Source organism: Xyrauchen texanus, chromosome 37, assembly GCF_025860055.1.
Source record: "Xyrauchen texanus isolate HMW12.3.18 chromosome 37, RBS_HiC_50CHRs, whole genome shotgun sequence".
NCBI classification, from domain to species: domain Eukaryota; kingdom Metazoa; phylum Chordata; class Actinopteri; order Cypriniformes; family Catostomidae; genus Xyrauchen; species Xyrauchen texanus.
This window is the reverse complement of record NC_068312.1, coordinates 27,807,295-27,825,145: the sequence shown is the minus strand read 5'-3', so window position 1 is coordinate 27,825,145 and position 17,851 is coordinate 27,807,295. Positions and strand designations below refer to the sequence as shown.

The following is a 17,851-nucleotide window of genomic DNA, read 5'->3' as shown; positions in this document are numbered from 1 at the left end:
CAGACTGTTAACTTTGATAAAGATATAAAGAGGGGATAAAGAGGCATGGGGCTGGGCTTAGGAAACAAGCTTATAGGGGGAGTCCAGGAGGGCATGTATACAACCCTAATGGGGGGTTTAAGATATCTATTCTGTCGACACGAAGTAAATTCACCAACAGAGACACACTGAGTCTAAGCATCCCCAGAGTGCAACCTTATAGCCTCCAGTCAGTCTCTCTTCCTGTGGTCAACTAACACACACAAACACCCATAAACACACACATAAACACACATACACACAGGGCCTGTGAAGCTATGGAACATCATGAGCAACGAGAGCAGTATTATGGCACCAATGTGGGGGAAAAAACACACATTCCAGGAAATCTCCCACTTCCTGCCTGCTACCTCCCAACTCTAATGTGCCTGTCGTCATTGTACCTGACCAAAGAGTCAGTTATCATGTCCACACTGTCAATCACAGTCGCAAAAACATGCTGGTTAAATAAAATCTTGGACTAGCCCATCACTGCATGTACAGGAGTATACACGGTCAGATTTTGGACTGTTGTGTTGCTCTCGTCACTAAGAGATTTATAGGCAGAGCTGACGCTGGCAGAGTGAGCTGGATCAGAGTACTGGAGCTAGTGGATGCTGGGAGGAGACCTTCAGTGGTGGTGTATCTGTCTGTGGTATGACATATCAGGCAGGCATAGAAACTATGGGAAACGCATGTTCTTCTTTGAGGTTGCTAATTGTGGTGGCACTGTCTGATTGAAGGTTTGAGATAAGCTAGAATCTGTGATTCACAATTCTCAGGAATCTGTGATCCAGTGTTGCCATAACACCACAGCAATAACACAGTGAAGATAATATTTGCTTTAACGCATGCATTTTCAATTTGCTGTTTGCTTTCTTTTAAATTATCTTCTAAAAAAATCAATGCAGTCTAACACAACATCATACACTGGCTTTGCTTGGTATAGCATAGTAAAGGATGGCATACTAGTCATACAATTTCTGTAGTCTGCAGTATTTGTACTACATGACCATCAGTTTTCAATGTGAAGAATGAACAGGAAGTCATATTATATGACATCTTGTTTATTAAATGTCATCTTGGACTTATTCTGACGACTAGAGGTGTGGATATAGCACCCCTCAAACACAACAGTTTTCAGTTACTCATGCCATTGTAGAAATTCACTATGGGCAGTTAGCAATGATGATTAATTTAATCCATGAGTGAAAGGGTCCAACAAGGCAGTTCCTGCACTAATAATAACATAAAATGAGTCTAAATATGCAAAACCAATGTTTTTTTATATATTTCTGAGATATCTGCATGCCACTTGCTGAATTAAACATGCAAAATAAAGAGATCACATGACAATTTAGCATACTATACATTTAAAAAATATATATTTTCTCCCCTTTTCTCCCCAATTTTTGGCATGCCCAATTCTCAGTGCACTCTAGATCCTTGTGGTGGCATAGTGACTCACCTCAATCTGGGTGGCAGAGGAAGAATCTCAGTGTCTGAGGGAGTATCTTATCATGTGGCTTGTTGAGCATGTTACTGCAGAGACCTAGCATGTGTGGAGGCTCACGCTATTCTCTGCGGCATCCATGCACAACTCACCACGAGCCCCACCGAGAACAAGAAACACATTATAGTGACCACTATAAGGAGGTTAACCCAACCTGACTCTACCAACCCAAGCAGCCGGGCCAATTGGTTGCTTAGGAAGCTTGACTGGATTCAGTCAGCACACCCTGTATTCTAACTTGCGACTCCAGGTGTGGTAGTCAGAGTCTTTACTTGCAGAGTTACTCAGGCCCTGCATACTATACTGTTTTAAATGTTTCGCTAAGTTCAATATAGCATACTACTTTCTGCAGTATATAGGCTAGATACAGCAGAAAAGTAGGAGCATTAGGGTAGTATTCTATTTTGATCTTAGCCTTTATTGTTACCTGACGCATACTTTTCCACAGTATATTCACAAACAGTACTATTGACAGTAGGAAATGTTCTCTGTATACTCTGCAGTCTGCAGTATGTATTCTATTCATAGTGTTCTGTTTGAACGTCTGTGATTGAGCTGTTTTCTTTTCCACCAAATATAATCAACACAATTTAATATCACAATAACCTTTTTGTAATCACTACACAGAGATGAATGAAGAACTGAACGTCCTTGAACAGCTTCAGGGGTTTTTAGATGAAAGAAAACTGAAACAAAACAAAGAAAACTTAAGCAACAGCTTTCCCGCTGAGCCCCATCAGAAGCACAGACTAAATATATGTCTCAGTGGAAAATCTGTCATTGTGAAATATGCGTAAAAACATCTGTTAGCATCCTCTAATGGCTGGAACTGTGAAGGACTTTCACAGACACACTTCTCAGAAACTCAAACGTCATTCCGCACTGATGCATGTGTGGGAGCAGGAGAGAAGCAGAGTAAGTGTGTTAGAGTATGAGTGTGTTTATGTCCTCATACTCAATAGTTTTATTTTCTATGTCCAGTAGAGGGCAGTCTACGTGAAATGAACTGCTCAGAGTTAGCATTAGCAACTTCAAGACAGAGAAGGATAAACAGTAATTTCACTGCGAAGAGTTTTATTGCTAAAAGTTATGATCTGCTCTGGAGCCAGTTTGAATGTTTTACACTGTATTGAAGAAAAAAGTCACGTGTTTGATACAACAACACCCTCCTCCCTCTTGCTAGTTGTCTGTCTCTCTTATTCAGTAGCAATGTTCCTCATTACCAACAGTGTTTTCCATCTATCCCTCCTAATTTTACAACAAAAATGTGTCACCTGGACAGTGGTAACTATTTAGCAGCCAATAAAAAATATAGCACTGCATATTGTGCATAGACAACACCTTAACCAGGCTCAGCTGGCGAGGAGTCCCTCAAAATAAAAATACAAAAAATCTGTTGCTCTGTTTTTTTTTTTCATTCCTTTGCCTGTACTGTGTTTAAAGACTTGTAATGGCAGAATCTGACAGATTATTGTAATCATTAAAGTCTAGTTTCAATATGCTCGGGCAATTGGCCAAAAACAGGGATAATCCTGGACTACATTATTTGATGACTAATATGGCAACCAGTTGTTCGTGTGAGTCGGTTGGTGTTGTTAATCTGGCACTTTGACCCGGAACTAATAAACTTTAATTAGCCTGTGTGGTTAGACTGGTTTGGACTTTAGCCAAACCATCTGCAGACAGACAGACAGACAGATACACAGATAGATAGATAGATAGATAGATAGACAGACAGACAGACAGACAGACAGACAGACAGACAGACAGACAGACAGACAGACAGACAGACAGACAGACAGACAGACAGACAGATAGATAGATAGATAGATAGATAGATAGATAGATAGATAGATAGATAGATAGATAGATAGATAGATAGATAGATAGATAGATAGATAGGAAAAATAATACAGTACTTTTCCAGTACTGTACAGTAGAGTGTTTGCTGATCAGACAGTAAAATAACTTACTCAGTGGACATCACTGGACTGGATCTGGTCTATTTTGAGTCTCAGGCCTTCCTTGCCTCTTTCCTCATCCCCCTTTTTCCTCTCCTGCCACTCTGACAGAGGGGGCATTAAACCAGGCCACATGACTGGGATCAGGCCAGTCACGGAGAGAGAAAGAAAGAATAGGGGGCTGTAGGGAAGTGGGGGGAGTTGTTGTTTTATAGCTGTGTGGGGCTAAAGAGGTCTCTGTTTGTTTGTTTCTGTAACTGCTGCAGTGACCACACACACACAAACACGCACACACACACACACATGTTGGGAGGGTTACTTTTGAAATGTATTCCACTACAGATTACAGAATACATGCTGTAAAATGTAATTTGTAACGTACTTCGTTAGATTACTCCAGGTCAGGAAAGTATTCTAAATACTATGGATTACTTCTTCAGTGCTGGTAGATTTTTTTCACTTGTTTTGGCTATAAAAACTCTGCCAGTACAGTAAAACAAAATACATATGTTAAAAATACATTCTCTGAAAAATCTAAATATCTTATGCTATGTTGTTTCTAAAACAATATTAATCAAACTGATCTTGTTTTAAGGATTTTTAGATATTTTTACAGGAAAAAAATACCAAAATTATTATTAAGAGCATATCAAAGGTCTTAGTAAAAAAAAAAAATTATGATCAATGAATTAATTTTATTGATAAAAACATATGATCGTGTCTGGTAACATGTGTCTGTAAAACGGCTAGAAATAGAATTTTAGCTTAGCGTAAAGCTGACAATTTACACAAGGTTTATTTCTATTTCTTCTGCTCCAAATTTACTTCTCTCTCTGCTTGTATGAATGTAACACATCATAAGAAAGTGTTTCACCGCTGTTCAAATGCACTTTATATTGCATCATTTTTATGTATAAATGTTTTCCATATGAAAGGACTAAATATTAAATGAAAAAAATTACAATAAAATCTCTACGGTAATCAAAATACTTTTTGAATGTAACTGTATTCTAAATACCAATGATTTAAACTGTAATTGTAGTGGAATACAGTTACTTATATTTTTTATTTAAAATACATATTCAAGTGATTTGAATTATGGGGACAATAAATGTCCTCATAAACTACATTTAAAGCATAATAATACCCTTGTAATTACCAGTTTGTAACCTCAAAACAATCAACCTTGGAAACCACACAAACCCGCCCACAAACACACACACCTGTCATCTACCGGAGATAAGGGTGTGTTCAGCTTTGGTACGATTAAAACAATCTCTGGTACGATTGCTCTGTTAGGGCGTGTTCACACTTGTAGTTCGGTTCTCTTGGTTCTTGGTCCGGACCAAAAAAGAAAATGATACACTTAGTCCTGGTTCGCTGAGCATGTTAACACATAATGTTTACATTTTATGGCTATATTTTTGAAACAATAAGTTTTAGGTTTACAGATTGGTCTCATTCACTTCCATTGTAATTGCAACATTGTGTCCCAGATTTGTGCTTTTATTTTTTTATAATTTTTTATTTTTTTTTTGTGGTAATCAATATTATGCCACAAATGCTGAGTAAGCTTAACTTGTAATGAACCCAAAATGTTCCTTCAAGCATACATGTTAGTCTTTAGATCAAAATAATTTTATAACCACGAGAAACATAATTTAGTTTTTAGCTAAATTCTTTTAATAATTTGCCCCATTCACTTCCATTGTACGTGTCTTAATTTATTCCGAGATTTTTACTAAATTTTGTTTTCTTAACCAGGTGCGACTCCTCGAATGCTGTTAATTGAGCTTAATTTGTTTTAAACCTGTAACATTATCTTCTTTACTACAATTTTTTTTATTAATAACTACTAACTGATAAAGTAATTTATATATATATATATATATATATATATATATATATATATATATTATTCCTGAAAAGAGTAGTGTAGTGAACACTACCAAGAACTTGATGTTAAATATGTTTATAAATGAATAGGCATCATTAATGTTCGTTTCATTTGGCTACTATGAAAATTGTTAATACTTTATTATAACTCTAATTAATAAACTAATACATACATAATACACAATAAACTGTTTAGCATTGTATAGCTAATATGAGTGTAGTGATGTTGACGTGAACGCGTTATCTTGTATTACCATATGCAGCCTACATAATGAATGTGTTTTATTTGTGTACTATATTGTGCTTTGCTGTGAAAAGTGAAATTGTTTTCCTACTTAGAAATATGAATGGAAATGATTTGATATCACGACAAAAAGGCACCACAGCAGTAAAAGTTAAAAAAAATAAAATAATTAAATTTGATATAGGCTAATTACAGGACAGAGTTGTCCAGCATCTGCGGAGAGCATCAAAAACTAGCACAGGTGCAATAACAAGCAGTATTTTCACAAACTGCAATAGTTTAAATTACATTTAAATGTATCTACATATATTTATGTTTAGCAGGGAAATACATTTACAGTGAAAATTATGGTTATTCCGGTAATGCTTGTGCATCAGCATTAGACACTGGAAATTTCCCACCCCTTACTGCAATGGAAAATATGATTGGTTAGCAAATATCCAATTCTCATCTGAAATGAACGTTCTAATTGTTGGATCAGCTAGTCGGACTGTCATTGCTTGTGCCATCAGTTGCGCTTCCACCTTCCACATCTCTGTACACATTGAGAGAGCCCTACAAAAATCCCTAAAAAATATTTCTCCCCAATTTGGAATGCCCAATTCAAGTCTTCATGGTGGCGTAGTGACTCACCTCAATCCGGTTGGTGGAGGACGAATCTCAGTTCCCTCAGCCATCTCAGCCTCCGCATCTGAGATGTCAACCCAAGCATCTTATCACGTGGCTTGTTGAGCGCATTACCGTGGAGACATAGAGCGTGTGGAGGCTTCACGCTATTCTCCACAGCATCCATGCACAACTCACCACACGCCCACTGAGAGCGAACCAAAATATAGCGATCACAAGGAGGTTATCCCATGTGACTCTACCCTGCCTAGCATCCGGGACAATTTGGTTGCTTAGGAGACCTGGCTGGAGTCACTCAGCACGCCCTGGATTCAATCTCACGACTCCAGGTGTGATAGTCAGTGTCTTTACTCACTGAGCTACCCAGGCCCCCTCTCTGTACACTTAAATAATAACAATAATAACAATTAATAAACAAAATTAATACAACGGTGCTGCAGCATTGCGTTAGTAGATTGAAAAAGATTAGCGGCCAAACGTATCATCACTTATTTCAGGTGGGCATACACAAAATCCTAAGAAAGACAGGTGGGCACACGGCATGTGCCTGCATATGCCCTTGACCACACTACTTGTAAGAACTTTCTTAATTTTGTTCTTAAGACAATTTTTGTGAATCTGGTCCCAGATTTAAACCAGCCTCTTCCACATGAGCGCCACAGCTCAACATGAATTTATCATGCTTGCTAACTACTAAGCCATGACTCAGCCTGCTTTTGCGCTTCTTCATTCACTTTTACAGTGCTTAATTGATTATTCATTACTAATGTTCTTGTGCAAGATCTGACATGCCTTGTGTCCTACCAGTTCATAAGAATTTCAAAATTGACATGAAATTCTGAACTATTGAAATTAATTCTCCAAGGTTACACGTGACTCACTGAGAGTATGCAAGGAGACACTGGCTAGCAACAGCAATCAGTGCCACTTTCAAAAAACATCTGCCACAGTTGCTATAGGCTGATGGCAAAAAGAGAAGTGATGCAAAAATAGAGAACACTTAGTGTGCTATTCCTATATTCAGCATAATTCCAGACACGCGCTTGCGGTCTGCGCAAAGCTTCCTTAATGTGCAATGGCACGACCACTTTTGACTTTCTATTAATTAATGTGGGCGGCACAACTGTGCCATATAGCCTGAAAATGTGAGGGCATTGACCCTGGTCACTTGACTACATAGGTTTTTCTCCTTTGTACTGAGTCTTTGCTGCGTCAAGCAGAAAATCCACAGTTATATCAGCATTTATGGCTGGTAGAATGTGTGCAGTGTCTTACTTGACCCATCTTACTTGAACTTTGCACACTCTCTTCATCATTAAGGCCACAAAAACAAAGCCATTATTGACGATTAAGGCCCTATCACACTTTAACAAGTGGATTTTGTAACTACGAGTGAAAGTTAGTTAAATCAGTGGTTAAGGATATGTGCGTACAGTGAAGTTATAAAAACAAATGGGAAAGCAGGAGTGTTATGCAACACTTTTGTCTCTAAGTAAGCAGATTAAGTGGTTTCCAGTCTTAAGCAGTTATGGAAGGAAGGGACTGGTATACAGGATAAATAATAAAGTGCCTGAAATGTAAGTTACTGAATAACTTGGGAAAGGGGACAGAGAGAAAAAGAGAGAAGAGGGGGACTATGGAAGAGAGTGAGAATGTCATAGCTGAGGTGAAAGGTGAACCAGGGTCCCACATGCCACAATTGACAAATTGAGGGTTTCAGCACTGTGGGAGGTTTGTGGGACAAAGTCATTTTGTATCAACTATGTATGTGCGTACACTTGCAGTTTTGTGCATATTTGTGTGCTTGGTCCATAATCGAATGTGTTTGAATGGATGTGAGAGTGTGTGTGTGTTTGTCAACTATGTTAAATATGCTAGTGGAATCTGTGGGTGAGTGTGGGGCAGAGTGGCACGGGGGGCTTTCTATGGCCTCAAAGTCATAGGAACAATACGTTGTCAGAGGAACAATACTCGGAAACCCTCCAGTGTGAGAGGAAGAGACTTGAGCCAGGATGTTGGATAAGAAGAATGGATCTTCTCCCTCTCTATTTCTTCTCTCTGCCCATTTTAAATGTGCTGACAAATAGGTTAAACAACCATGTCAAAAGTTTGGGTACACCAACTCATTCTTTATCATTACTATTTTTCACATTTAGAAAAATTATAACAGTAAAGTTATCAAAACTGGAAGTAATGTGAAAATTTGTAATAAATAAATCAAAATATTAGATTTAAAACTTAGCTTGCTTTTAGTTACTTCAAAGAGCCATTGTTCACCATTCACCTGAGATGCTTAACCAGTATTGGAGTTTCCATTCCGTTTCCAAAAAAACAAAAAACATTTTTTTTATAAAAATGTAAATGTTTAATGTTGATTACTACAACAAAAAAAAAATTCTTAAAGAAAAATACAAAAATAAATCAATGTCCCTCCTATTTCTTTTAAAAAAATAGCAAAAAGAACTCAAGGTTACAGTGAGGCACTTACAATAGAAGTGAAGAATTGTGAAGTGGATCATTTTATAAAAGCTCTTACATTATATCTTCTTTGTACATTCAATCTTCATTCTTACAATTGTTTTAGGGTATGTCGTTTATATCATCATTGCAACAAAGTTCTAAAGTTGGATAGAATTTTACACTGAAAAGTTTCATAAGTGATTTTATCACATTAAAATCATGTTAACACGCATATTGTTTAAGTATTGGGACTATACTTTTGAAACAGTGAGTATTGTAATGTTTATGGTGTGGCCCAATTCACTTCCAATTGATTTGCCCTATTGTAGCCCATATTTGTGCTTTTTTTTTTTTTTAAGAAAAAGAGGAACAAACCATTTTTTTTATATATAATCAGTATTATGACACAAATGCTTTCAATTGAGCTTAAAAGATTTGTTCACCCACCATTAGTTCATGCCATTCTAGATATAAGCTTAACAAAAGAATATTTCAGCTCTGTAGGTCCAGAAACTACGAGTGGGTGTCCACCTTTTGAAGCACACATAGCCATCTTGAAGGTAATCCATACAACTTAATGAATTAATGAATTAATGTTGTCTGAAGCGAAACACTGGGAGTGTGTAAGAAATAGATCAATATTTAAAAAAATTTTTTACAAAAATTGTAGTTCTGGTTTGGATATGTCAACTGCGGCACCATGATGGAACAGTCAACAAGCAACGCTGTTTGAATCTGATTGAATGTAAGTGGAGGAGATGCCTCAGACCAAGCTCCTTGCTTAGACCGCTGCACAATCTGCCTTTGTGTGGAAACAGAATTGGGGTCCATAGAAACAGCTGTTAATAAGGGGTCTATGTATTAATATCTACGTAGAGGAGGCTTACGTGCTTACATCATGCAAAAGGCAGTTGGAACTCCACTCTTGTCAACGTACAAGCCTTACACACACCTAGTGTTTCGCTTCATTAGACATTAATTAATCCACTGGAGTCGTATGGATTACTTTTATGATGGTTATATGTGTTTTTCCGAGCACTGCATTGACATACAGTATTTGCTAATGCTGCAAACCCCCCCCACACACACACTTTTCTGTGAAACACAATGATGCTGTTTCCCTGAATTGAAACATTGCAGTGCTGGTCAGAGGGTGGTCAGACAGACGGAGTCACCAGCAGTCAGCTCCACTATTGAAAAAGTGCTGACAGAGAGAGCTTTTCCCGCTCTGCATCACCACAATTCCCCACCGCTGCCAAGCATTCACAAAAACACACATACACACCTTATCCTCTTAACAAACCAGTCAATGTATATGTGGCCAAACAAATCTATTGGCTTTTAAGAGAAAAACTCCCCATACAGTTCTTTTACTCCCCATAAAGGTAATACATATTTTCTGAGTGGACTGACTCACCCCTTATTTACCCCTTAAGTTAATTATGAAACTACATCTTAACTTCATCCCTTATATCACCCCTTACAGACAAATTTTAAGACAATACCTGGCCCATTTACAGTATAAACCTGTTTAGCTTGAATAAATCATTTTAAATAGGGTTTGGTGTATTTATGGGCACAATTAAAGTACACAACAATTACAAGTCTATGTCTGAAATTGGTGTGATTTAGTCATGGAGAACCGTTCTTGGCTTTTATATGTGATAGCAGTGTGAAATTTGAGCAACTTTCAGATTGCTGCAAGTATCTGTCTGCATGTCTGTTCTCCACAGATGCTACTTTATATCTCAACAAATACAAATCATTACTACTGCAGACTTGTGACTTTCTGTGATCAAAAGTCAAATAAAAGGCGAATTAGCATATTTATTAGAAACAGTCATTGTAAACAGAATAGATTCTTCTTTTCATCCCAAATCTCCAAATGATCCCAAGCAAACATACAAATGCAAGCCCAAACCAGATGGTTATTGTAAATTCCATTTACACATCATTGCTAGTAAAGGCAATCCACCAATAAAGCACTAGTGACAATTAAAAACCATTAAAGCAGCCTGACAAAGACAAGAACACACATTTAGGTGACTGACCCAGTGTCGTGGACTGCTCTCTGGGGACCGTGGTTGGTACCTCTGCAGGGCAACCCCTCCATCCCCATCTGCCTCCAGGTAGTGTGGGATGGGTGGCCAGGGAAGGAACGACGCCAAAGGGTAGTGAGAGATCATGATGCCTGTGCAAGTTGCCAATACATGTTCGAGTTAGTATGGCAGGGCTAGAGAGACCCAGTGCCCCTGTGATGAATGATGATGATGGTGATGAAGATCTTCCCCTTGTGACCATGCACTCACAGGTCTGTGAGATGGGATTGCTGGAGCCGTTTGTATTTATGTGCCTGTCGGTCTCAGGAAGGCATTCACAATTGCAGTCCAAGGTTACTGCTTTCTTGCATGATCCTTTGCCCCCTTTTGTGATGTAAAACAGTCTGAAAGAGCTCTGTTTTTAAGTCCACAATCACTGTTTCCAAACAAATATAAACGTCTCTCTTAATGTTGCTCAGTCTAATGCGAGAGAAAGTTGGCAGCCTCTCTGTTGTGGCCACATGAGTGATTAAAGTCTATTGTTTTTCTCTCTCTCTCTCTTCGTCTTTCTGAAAGGAGGAGGAGGGGTGAGTGATAAGCCCTGCCCCTGCATTAGTATCGTCGAGGAGCAGAAAGGTGGAGAGAAAGACAGGATAAAGATAGAAAAGTGGGGTTAAAGGGGATTCAATGTTAAAGGAGGCAAACAGAGAGCATTATAGGTTTAAACAAAAGAGAACCGTTTTAGCAAAATTCTGCATTAAAGCTCTATGCTTTTTTTGTTTGAATTGTCAAATGAAAATGTTACATCTGTAACAAGCAGTTGAGTACAAATATATATTCCAAAAAGCTTGTCTGAGACGCTGGTCCCGGTAAAGCAGTAGAACCGCAGGGAGTCGTTAAGTGTTGAAGGAGGGCCTGATTGAGTCATCCACAGTCATAGTTATGCAGTATCTGTTAGTAATGGAACCTTCCTGTTAACCAATAATTCAGCAGTGTGGCCTTTGATACCAAAACCAAAGACAAGGTTCAATCGACAGGTGTGTGCAACATAAAAAATGTAACCAAATATTGAAGACGGTGCGGACCAATTGTAAAGTTTTATAATTGGTCATTTTAAAATACATATTGATCGACCGCTATCCTAAATATTGGAAGGGCCTGTTCAATGCTGGTTATGCCCCTGTACAACAGGCTGTGTATGTGCTAAGAAGGAACGACTGATCAGCCATGTGTGAACAAAAAGCATTGCCGTCAGGAATTCTTAAGAAACAGAGATAGCTTACGGATATACAAACATACTGTACTAACACAAGCATGTCAAAGTATAGTTGGGACTGTTAATATAACACAGAGTTTAGAAGTTTTGACATCTGACCCTTGCAAAAATGCCTCCAGTGAATATGTAAATCAGTAGCTAACATGAAATATAAAAAGAAACAGTAAAATCCAGAACAAGTTTAGAACATTTCACAGAACGCACACACACTCACATAAATTTACAGTGATCTTGCCTTAAGAATGTTCTAGGTTAAATACAGCTGAAGCTGTATTGAAAGCAATTGTGGCATGCTGTCAGTTACCACAAATAATATTTAAGTCAATTGGGGAAGACATTATGGCACACATTATGGCAGAAGCGCTTATAATAATTCTTGCACACAAAAATGTTAACAATGAGTTATGTGAGTGATTTCATAGTCATGACAGGAGCTGATATATTGCATATACTGTAATTGTGCACAGACAAAGCTAGTTAGAGATTTTATCACATTAGTTTCATCATATCACATGTAATGTTTTCGTCTGTAGTTCGTCTCGTAGATTTGTTTCAGATTTGGTCTGAACAGGGCTTTAAGGTATAGTTCACCCAAAAATGAAAATTCTCTCATCATTTACTCACCCTCCTGGCATCCCAGATGTGTAAGACTTTCTTTCTTCAGCAGAACACAAACAAAGATTTTTGGAAACATATCTCAGCTCTGTAGGTCCATACAATGCAAGTGAATGGGTGCCAAAATGTTGAAGCTCCAAAATCTACATAAATGGAGCATAAACATAATCCATATGTCTTCAGTGGATAATTCCATGTGTTCAGATACAATATGATTGGTGTGGGTGATAATCAGATCAATATTTAAGTAATGTTTTGTCATAAATTCTCCTCTCTACCCAGTAGGGGGCGATATGCATGAAGAATGTTAATCACCAAAAACAGAAGGAGAAAGTGAAAGTACTTAAATATTGATCTTTTTCTCACTCACACATACCATATCACTTCAGAAGATATGTATTTAAGCACCAGAGTCATATGGAGTATTTTTATGTTACCATTTTGTGGATTTTGGAGCTTCAAAATGTTGCCACCCATTCACTTGCATTGTATGGACCTACAGAGCTGAGATATTCTTTTAAAAATCTTTTGTGTTTAGATGAAAGAAAGTCATACACATCTGTAATGGCATGAGGTTGAGTAAATTTGGGTGGACTAACACTTTAAGTCCTGTGGCTATACTTTCAGAACATTGTGTATTTTTATGCTTATTTCTGTTTTTATTCCATTTTCTCTCAGACTGTTAGTATATTACTGTAAACATGATTTTTGTGTGAATGGTGACTGAGGCTGGCAGCCCTTAACATTCTGTCTTACATCTCCTTTTAAGTTTCTTCAGAAGAAAGAATTAATATGGGGTTACAATAGCATGGGGATGAGTAAATGTTGACAGATTTACATTTTTAGAGAAATATCCCTTTAACGTATATTGAACTCTGAACAACCTAACCATGGAGTGCTCTATTCTATCAATAACTGTCGATTGAGTGTGGATATTTATGCCATTTGCATTATATACACTTTTGCTCACACATGCTCCCATACAAATATGGAGATCTAAGAATAAATAACCCAATTAAATCAAGAGCTATTGTTTTGTGTTTTTTTTTTTTCATCCTCAGGCTCCTATATCTCAGCATCTATTGTTGAATATTTAATATGATTTTTTTTGTGACCCACAGAATGGGGGATCTGAATCTCCCTCTTTAACCTTGTGGATTCCTCTCTTTCCCTCTCTTTTGCTCCTCCCTCCTTGTTTTCTCTCCACGTTCATTCCAGCTTATTCTGTCCCCATAGTAGAGCCAAACACCCATCTGAAATGTTTTGAAATTTCTGTTTCTCTGCTTCCCTTCATAGACACTCCGCTGGTACATTTTGATCTCTACAGTTTGCTGACATAGCTTCAGTGTGGTCTGGTGAAGTTTACACAGTTGGCACAATTTTTCGGCCTGTACACGCACACTCACACATGTGTAAGTTATATCACCCAATTCCTTTCCTTATTTCAGACATGGCCTTATTACTGTGTTTGGCAACATAAAACAGATTATGTTAAGTACTGGAAGATTCCAACAATACTAACACTACTCAACTCATGTTTACTGCGTGTAAAGCATCTATGGAAATATCTTGAGCAACAATGTTTGGCATGGCTGCCATTTCTCAGCAAAAAGTGCTGATAAGGGCATCCAGGCAGAACAAACTGGACATGTAACACTCTTGTAAATGGCAGAGTTGAACTCTCTAATGATCAAGTTCACTAGGACTAATGAATGTATAACTGTAAGAAATTCCAAGTAAGTGTGTGCCAGGACTCCTAAAAATAAAATTACGGTGTGAAATGTTGAGGCTTAAAATGTATGATTTGTTCGTAGCATACCTCTTGGGTCATCCTGGGTCTTTTCAAGACAAAACATGCCCAAATGCTCCCCTGCTGCCTTCTACCACCACCTAGTGGACATTAGAGGAACAATATACAAATTCCAACTTCAAGAACCCACAAATCATCTCCATGGTGTAAGGCAAATCTTGACACCAACACTAACTGACCCTTTCGTGTCATGGACAGCCACACTGAGGCATTCTTAATCAGATATCAGATGTAGAAGACAGCTTATCTAAATAGCAGATAGAGGAAGATAATTGTTTGCTGGCATACAGACCACACATTGTGACTAAGACAGGAATAGCTTTTCTTTTTCAAGATAAGACCAAGCTTTAAGCAAAAAAAAAAAAATAAAATAAATATATATACCTCTCTCTCTCTATCTATCCATCTATCTAACATCCATCCATTTGGTTTGCCTGTTGGACCATCTGGACCTCAGAAACTGATGATAAGCTATGAGCTCTGGAGCCAAGATGGCAACCTGGTTTAGAGAGGGAGAGCCTGTGGCTGCTCCAGCATGGACCTCCGTCTAGAAGAAATGTTGTTTGGAACAAAGGGGTTGGTGGCAGCTATTACACAGGAAAAGATCAGTTGAGAGAAAATTATTGAGAGTAATGATCATTTGAGTGTAATTTGTCTTAGTGTCAATATAATGAAACAAGATGTATTCTGTAAATGTGTGTTTTGTGTTAGTGCAAGCTTACAGTGTGACATTTAAACAGAATATATGCATTTTATATATGTGGACAAGTGTATGATTCTGACATACAGACTTCATGGGGACCAAATAGCTCAAAAACATTTAGCAAAAAGGTAGCTAAAATTATAAATACACTACATTGGAGATGTCTTCAAAACGAATTTTTTTTTATTAAGAGACTAAATGTGGGCCTTATTTCTGAAACATGATCAGAACAGAATTTGCATGTAATTTGTTTAATTAATCCATTCTCATGTAAATATTCCCACTGAATTTAATGGAAAAATAGGCATAATAATGATTTTACAAACGGTTTACACAAAAGTGCGTTCTGCTCGAGTTTAATGAATAAGCCACAATGTCTTAACTTTTAAAAGTAGCAAGAGATGTTTTTAATGTTAGAGTGTATTACATTTAGGATTAGTTTACAGTTATTATAATACATTTATGAACAATATAAAACCGTGGAAAGTCCTCATGTAGAGTCCTCATGCTTGGTAAACGTGTATCCTTTGAAATCATCGCTTTGTTTGCATGTATGTTATAGGTATCTGTTCTCTGTTTTGGAACAGTGTGACTCCATTAATTCTGTCCTGCTGTACAGCAGTTACACACCATGTGATGAACCCACACACCTTTGTGCCGTAGTTCTCCTGGGCTTCCTGCAGCAACATCCCTGAATCCAGCTGGACCTTCTCTTCTTCCAGCTCTATCTCCCTCAATGTCCACACACTCAGACTGGCCTGCAGAGGCTGGCGGCACAGTGGCCTCATCTCACCCTCAGCCCCTTCTCTGTCAGTGCATGGGGGGTCAGCAGGTGTGACATTAGTGCCTGTTATAGGCATCTCATGGTCATCTAATGTCAGGCAGGATAACTGCAGACGGGCACAAAGCCCAGTACTTAACAGCCCAGTACTACCCATCTCTAACACCCCTTCTCATGCCAACCAAACAACCCGAGGGGCCCAACAATCACAGCCCCCCACTAACAGAAACACCCACCGGCCAATCAATGTGGTCAGGCACATACAAATGCCCCCAGCACAGACAGTAGAGTTTGAAGCAGGAGCTCAGTCTTCCATTACTGCTACATTTTCCTCCATTGGCACAGTTTTTTCCCTCAGGCTATACATCTCATGAACAGTTAAAACTGCCCTGTGCAATACACAGCTTAGTACATTTATATTTATCCATACCATACCTCTTCTTCCATACATTTTCTTGCATCTTTATATAACAGATTTTCACAGGTTGGTTTTCTTCTGAGAATTTTCCATTGACCACAGAAAAAAAGGATGCATCTACCTTAATGGAGCTTGAAGTTGAGCTTTTGTGATCCAGCCAATCAATGTTGTCAGGCACACACAAATGCCCCCAGCACAGACAGTAGAGCAAGAGTCTTCCATTACTGTTACATTTTCCTCCATTGGCACAGGAACATATCCTGATTTCACCCTGGACTCTCGGTTTGCTCACCAAGCAGAAGTAATGGCAGATGCTACTGAGAACAATCAAACCTGTCAAGCTGCTTATCTGTCAGAGAAACTCATACTTGATTATGGTACTCATGTCATCACTAGTGTTGATGCCGGGGCCAGAGCAGGAGTCTGGCAACGATCTTACAAATGGCTAGTGCCACTGTCCTCCTCAATTCAGCTAACACCTTGATGCCTGTCAGGTATTGTACTGTGTCCAATCGGGTCTGATCAAAAACCTATCCATCTCCCACCATTAACAACACCATCTCTATTCAACATGATAGCAACAAACACTGTATGTGACAGAAGAGGATCAGGCCTGGGTAAGAATGGGAGAACTAAAAATTAGAGAGAAAATCAGATGGTCAGAATGTTTGACAGCTCTTCTTCAGATGTCTGGAGGTGAAAAGGCTGGTGTAACTGTTGATGTGATCACTTCAATTGCTGTTGTAGTGGCAGAAACAGTCTTCTTAATAAAATGGAGAAGGAGGTTTTCAGGCTTCAGGGCAAGCAGCAGGTATGAAGAGATTAATTGTGATGGCCAACTTGAGAGTACTGTAGTAGATAGTCAGAGAGAACTTGAGAAGTCAAATGAAAACCCCTCTCAAGCTCTACTAGCATGATTTGTAGTACATGATTTTTTTTAAAGTTCATGTAAGATTTACTAATCATTTTTGGAGGTAACATCCTGGTTGTTTTGTAATCAGTTGAACAGTTATAAAGTACACAATGATTAGTTATGGTAATGGGTAATGCAATGATATAGATGATGGGTATAAGGGTTTGAGTCATAATTATGTAGACACTTATCAATACATTTATGACTTCTGTGAATAATGGTAAACAGTATTGTGTTTTTATATGTATATAGCCTACATTATGCCTATAGCATTGCTGTTCTTGAAATCACTTGATATCACTGAAATAAATGCCCTGAGATGTCTCACAAGTAACTGTAATAGCATTAGACTGTAAACAATTATTTGATAAGCAATTTTAGAAGACTTGGATACAATTTCTGCCTGTCGATCATTCTGTGTGTTCTCATAGCAGGAAGCTTGAAGTGTAGTAGTAGAACTGGAACATTCAGGTTAAATGGCATATTCAGATTCATAACAGTTATCAGTTGAGGGTGCTCAGCCACATCAACAAGGACAGAAGTATAGCTTACAAATACAAATTAAAATACCCAAACT

General features: G+C 38.1%; 1 protein-coding gene across 1 annotated transcript in view; it reads right to left on the bottom strand.

Annotated features, from left to right (window-relative positions):
* The window catches only part of LOC127630913 (ral guanine nucleotide dissociation stimulator-like 1), a 43,204-nt gene extending 31,931 nt beyond the window's left edge, over positions 1–11,273 (bottom strand). The window contains 1 exon segment of the mRNA XM_052108776.1: positions 10,771–11,273. Coding sequence (XP_051964736.1) covers positions 10,771–10,905 — 135 coding nt within the window. The 5' untranslated portion in view covers positions 10,906–11,273.
* Between the last annotated feature and the right edge of the window lie 6,578 nt (positions 11,274–17,851).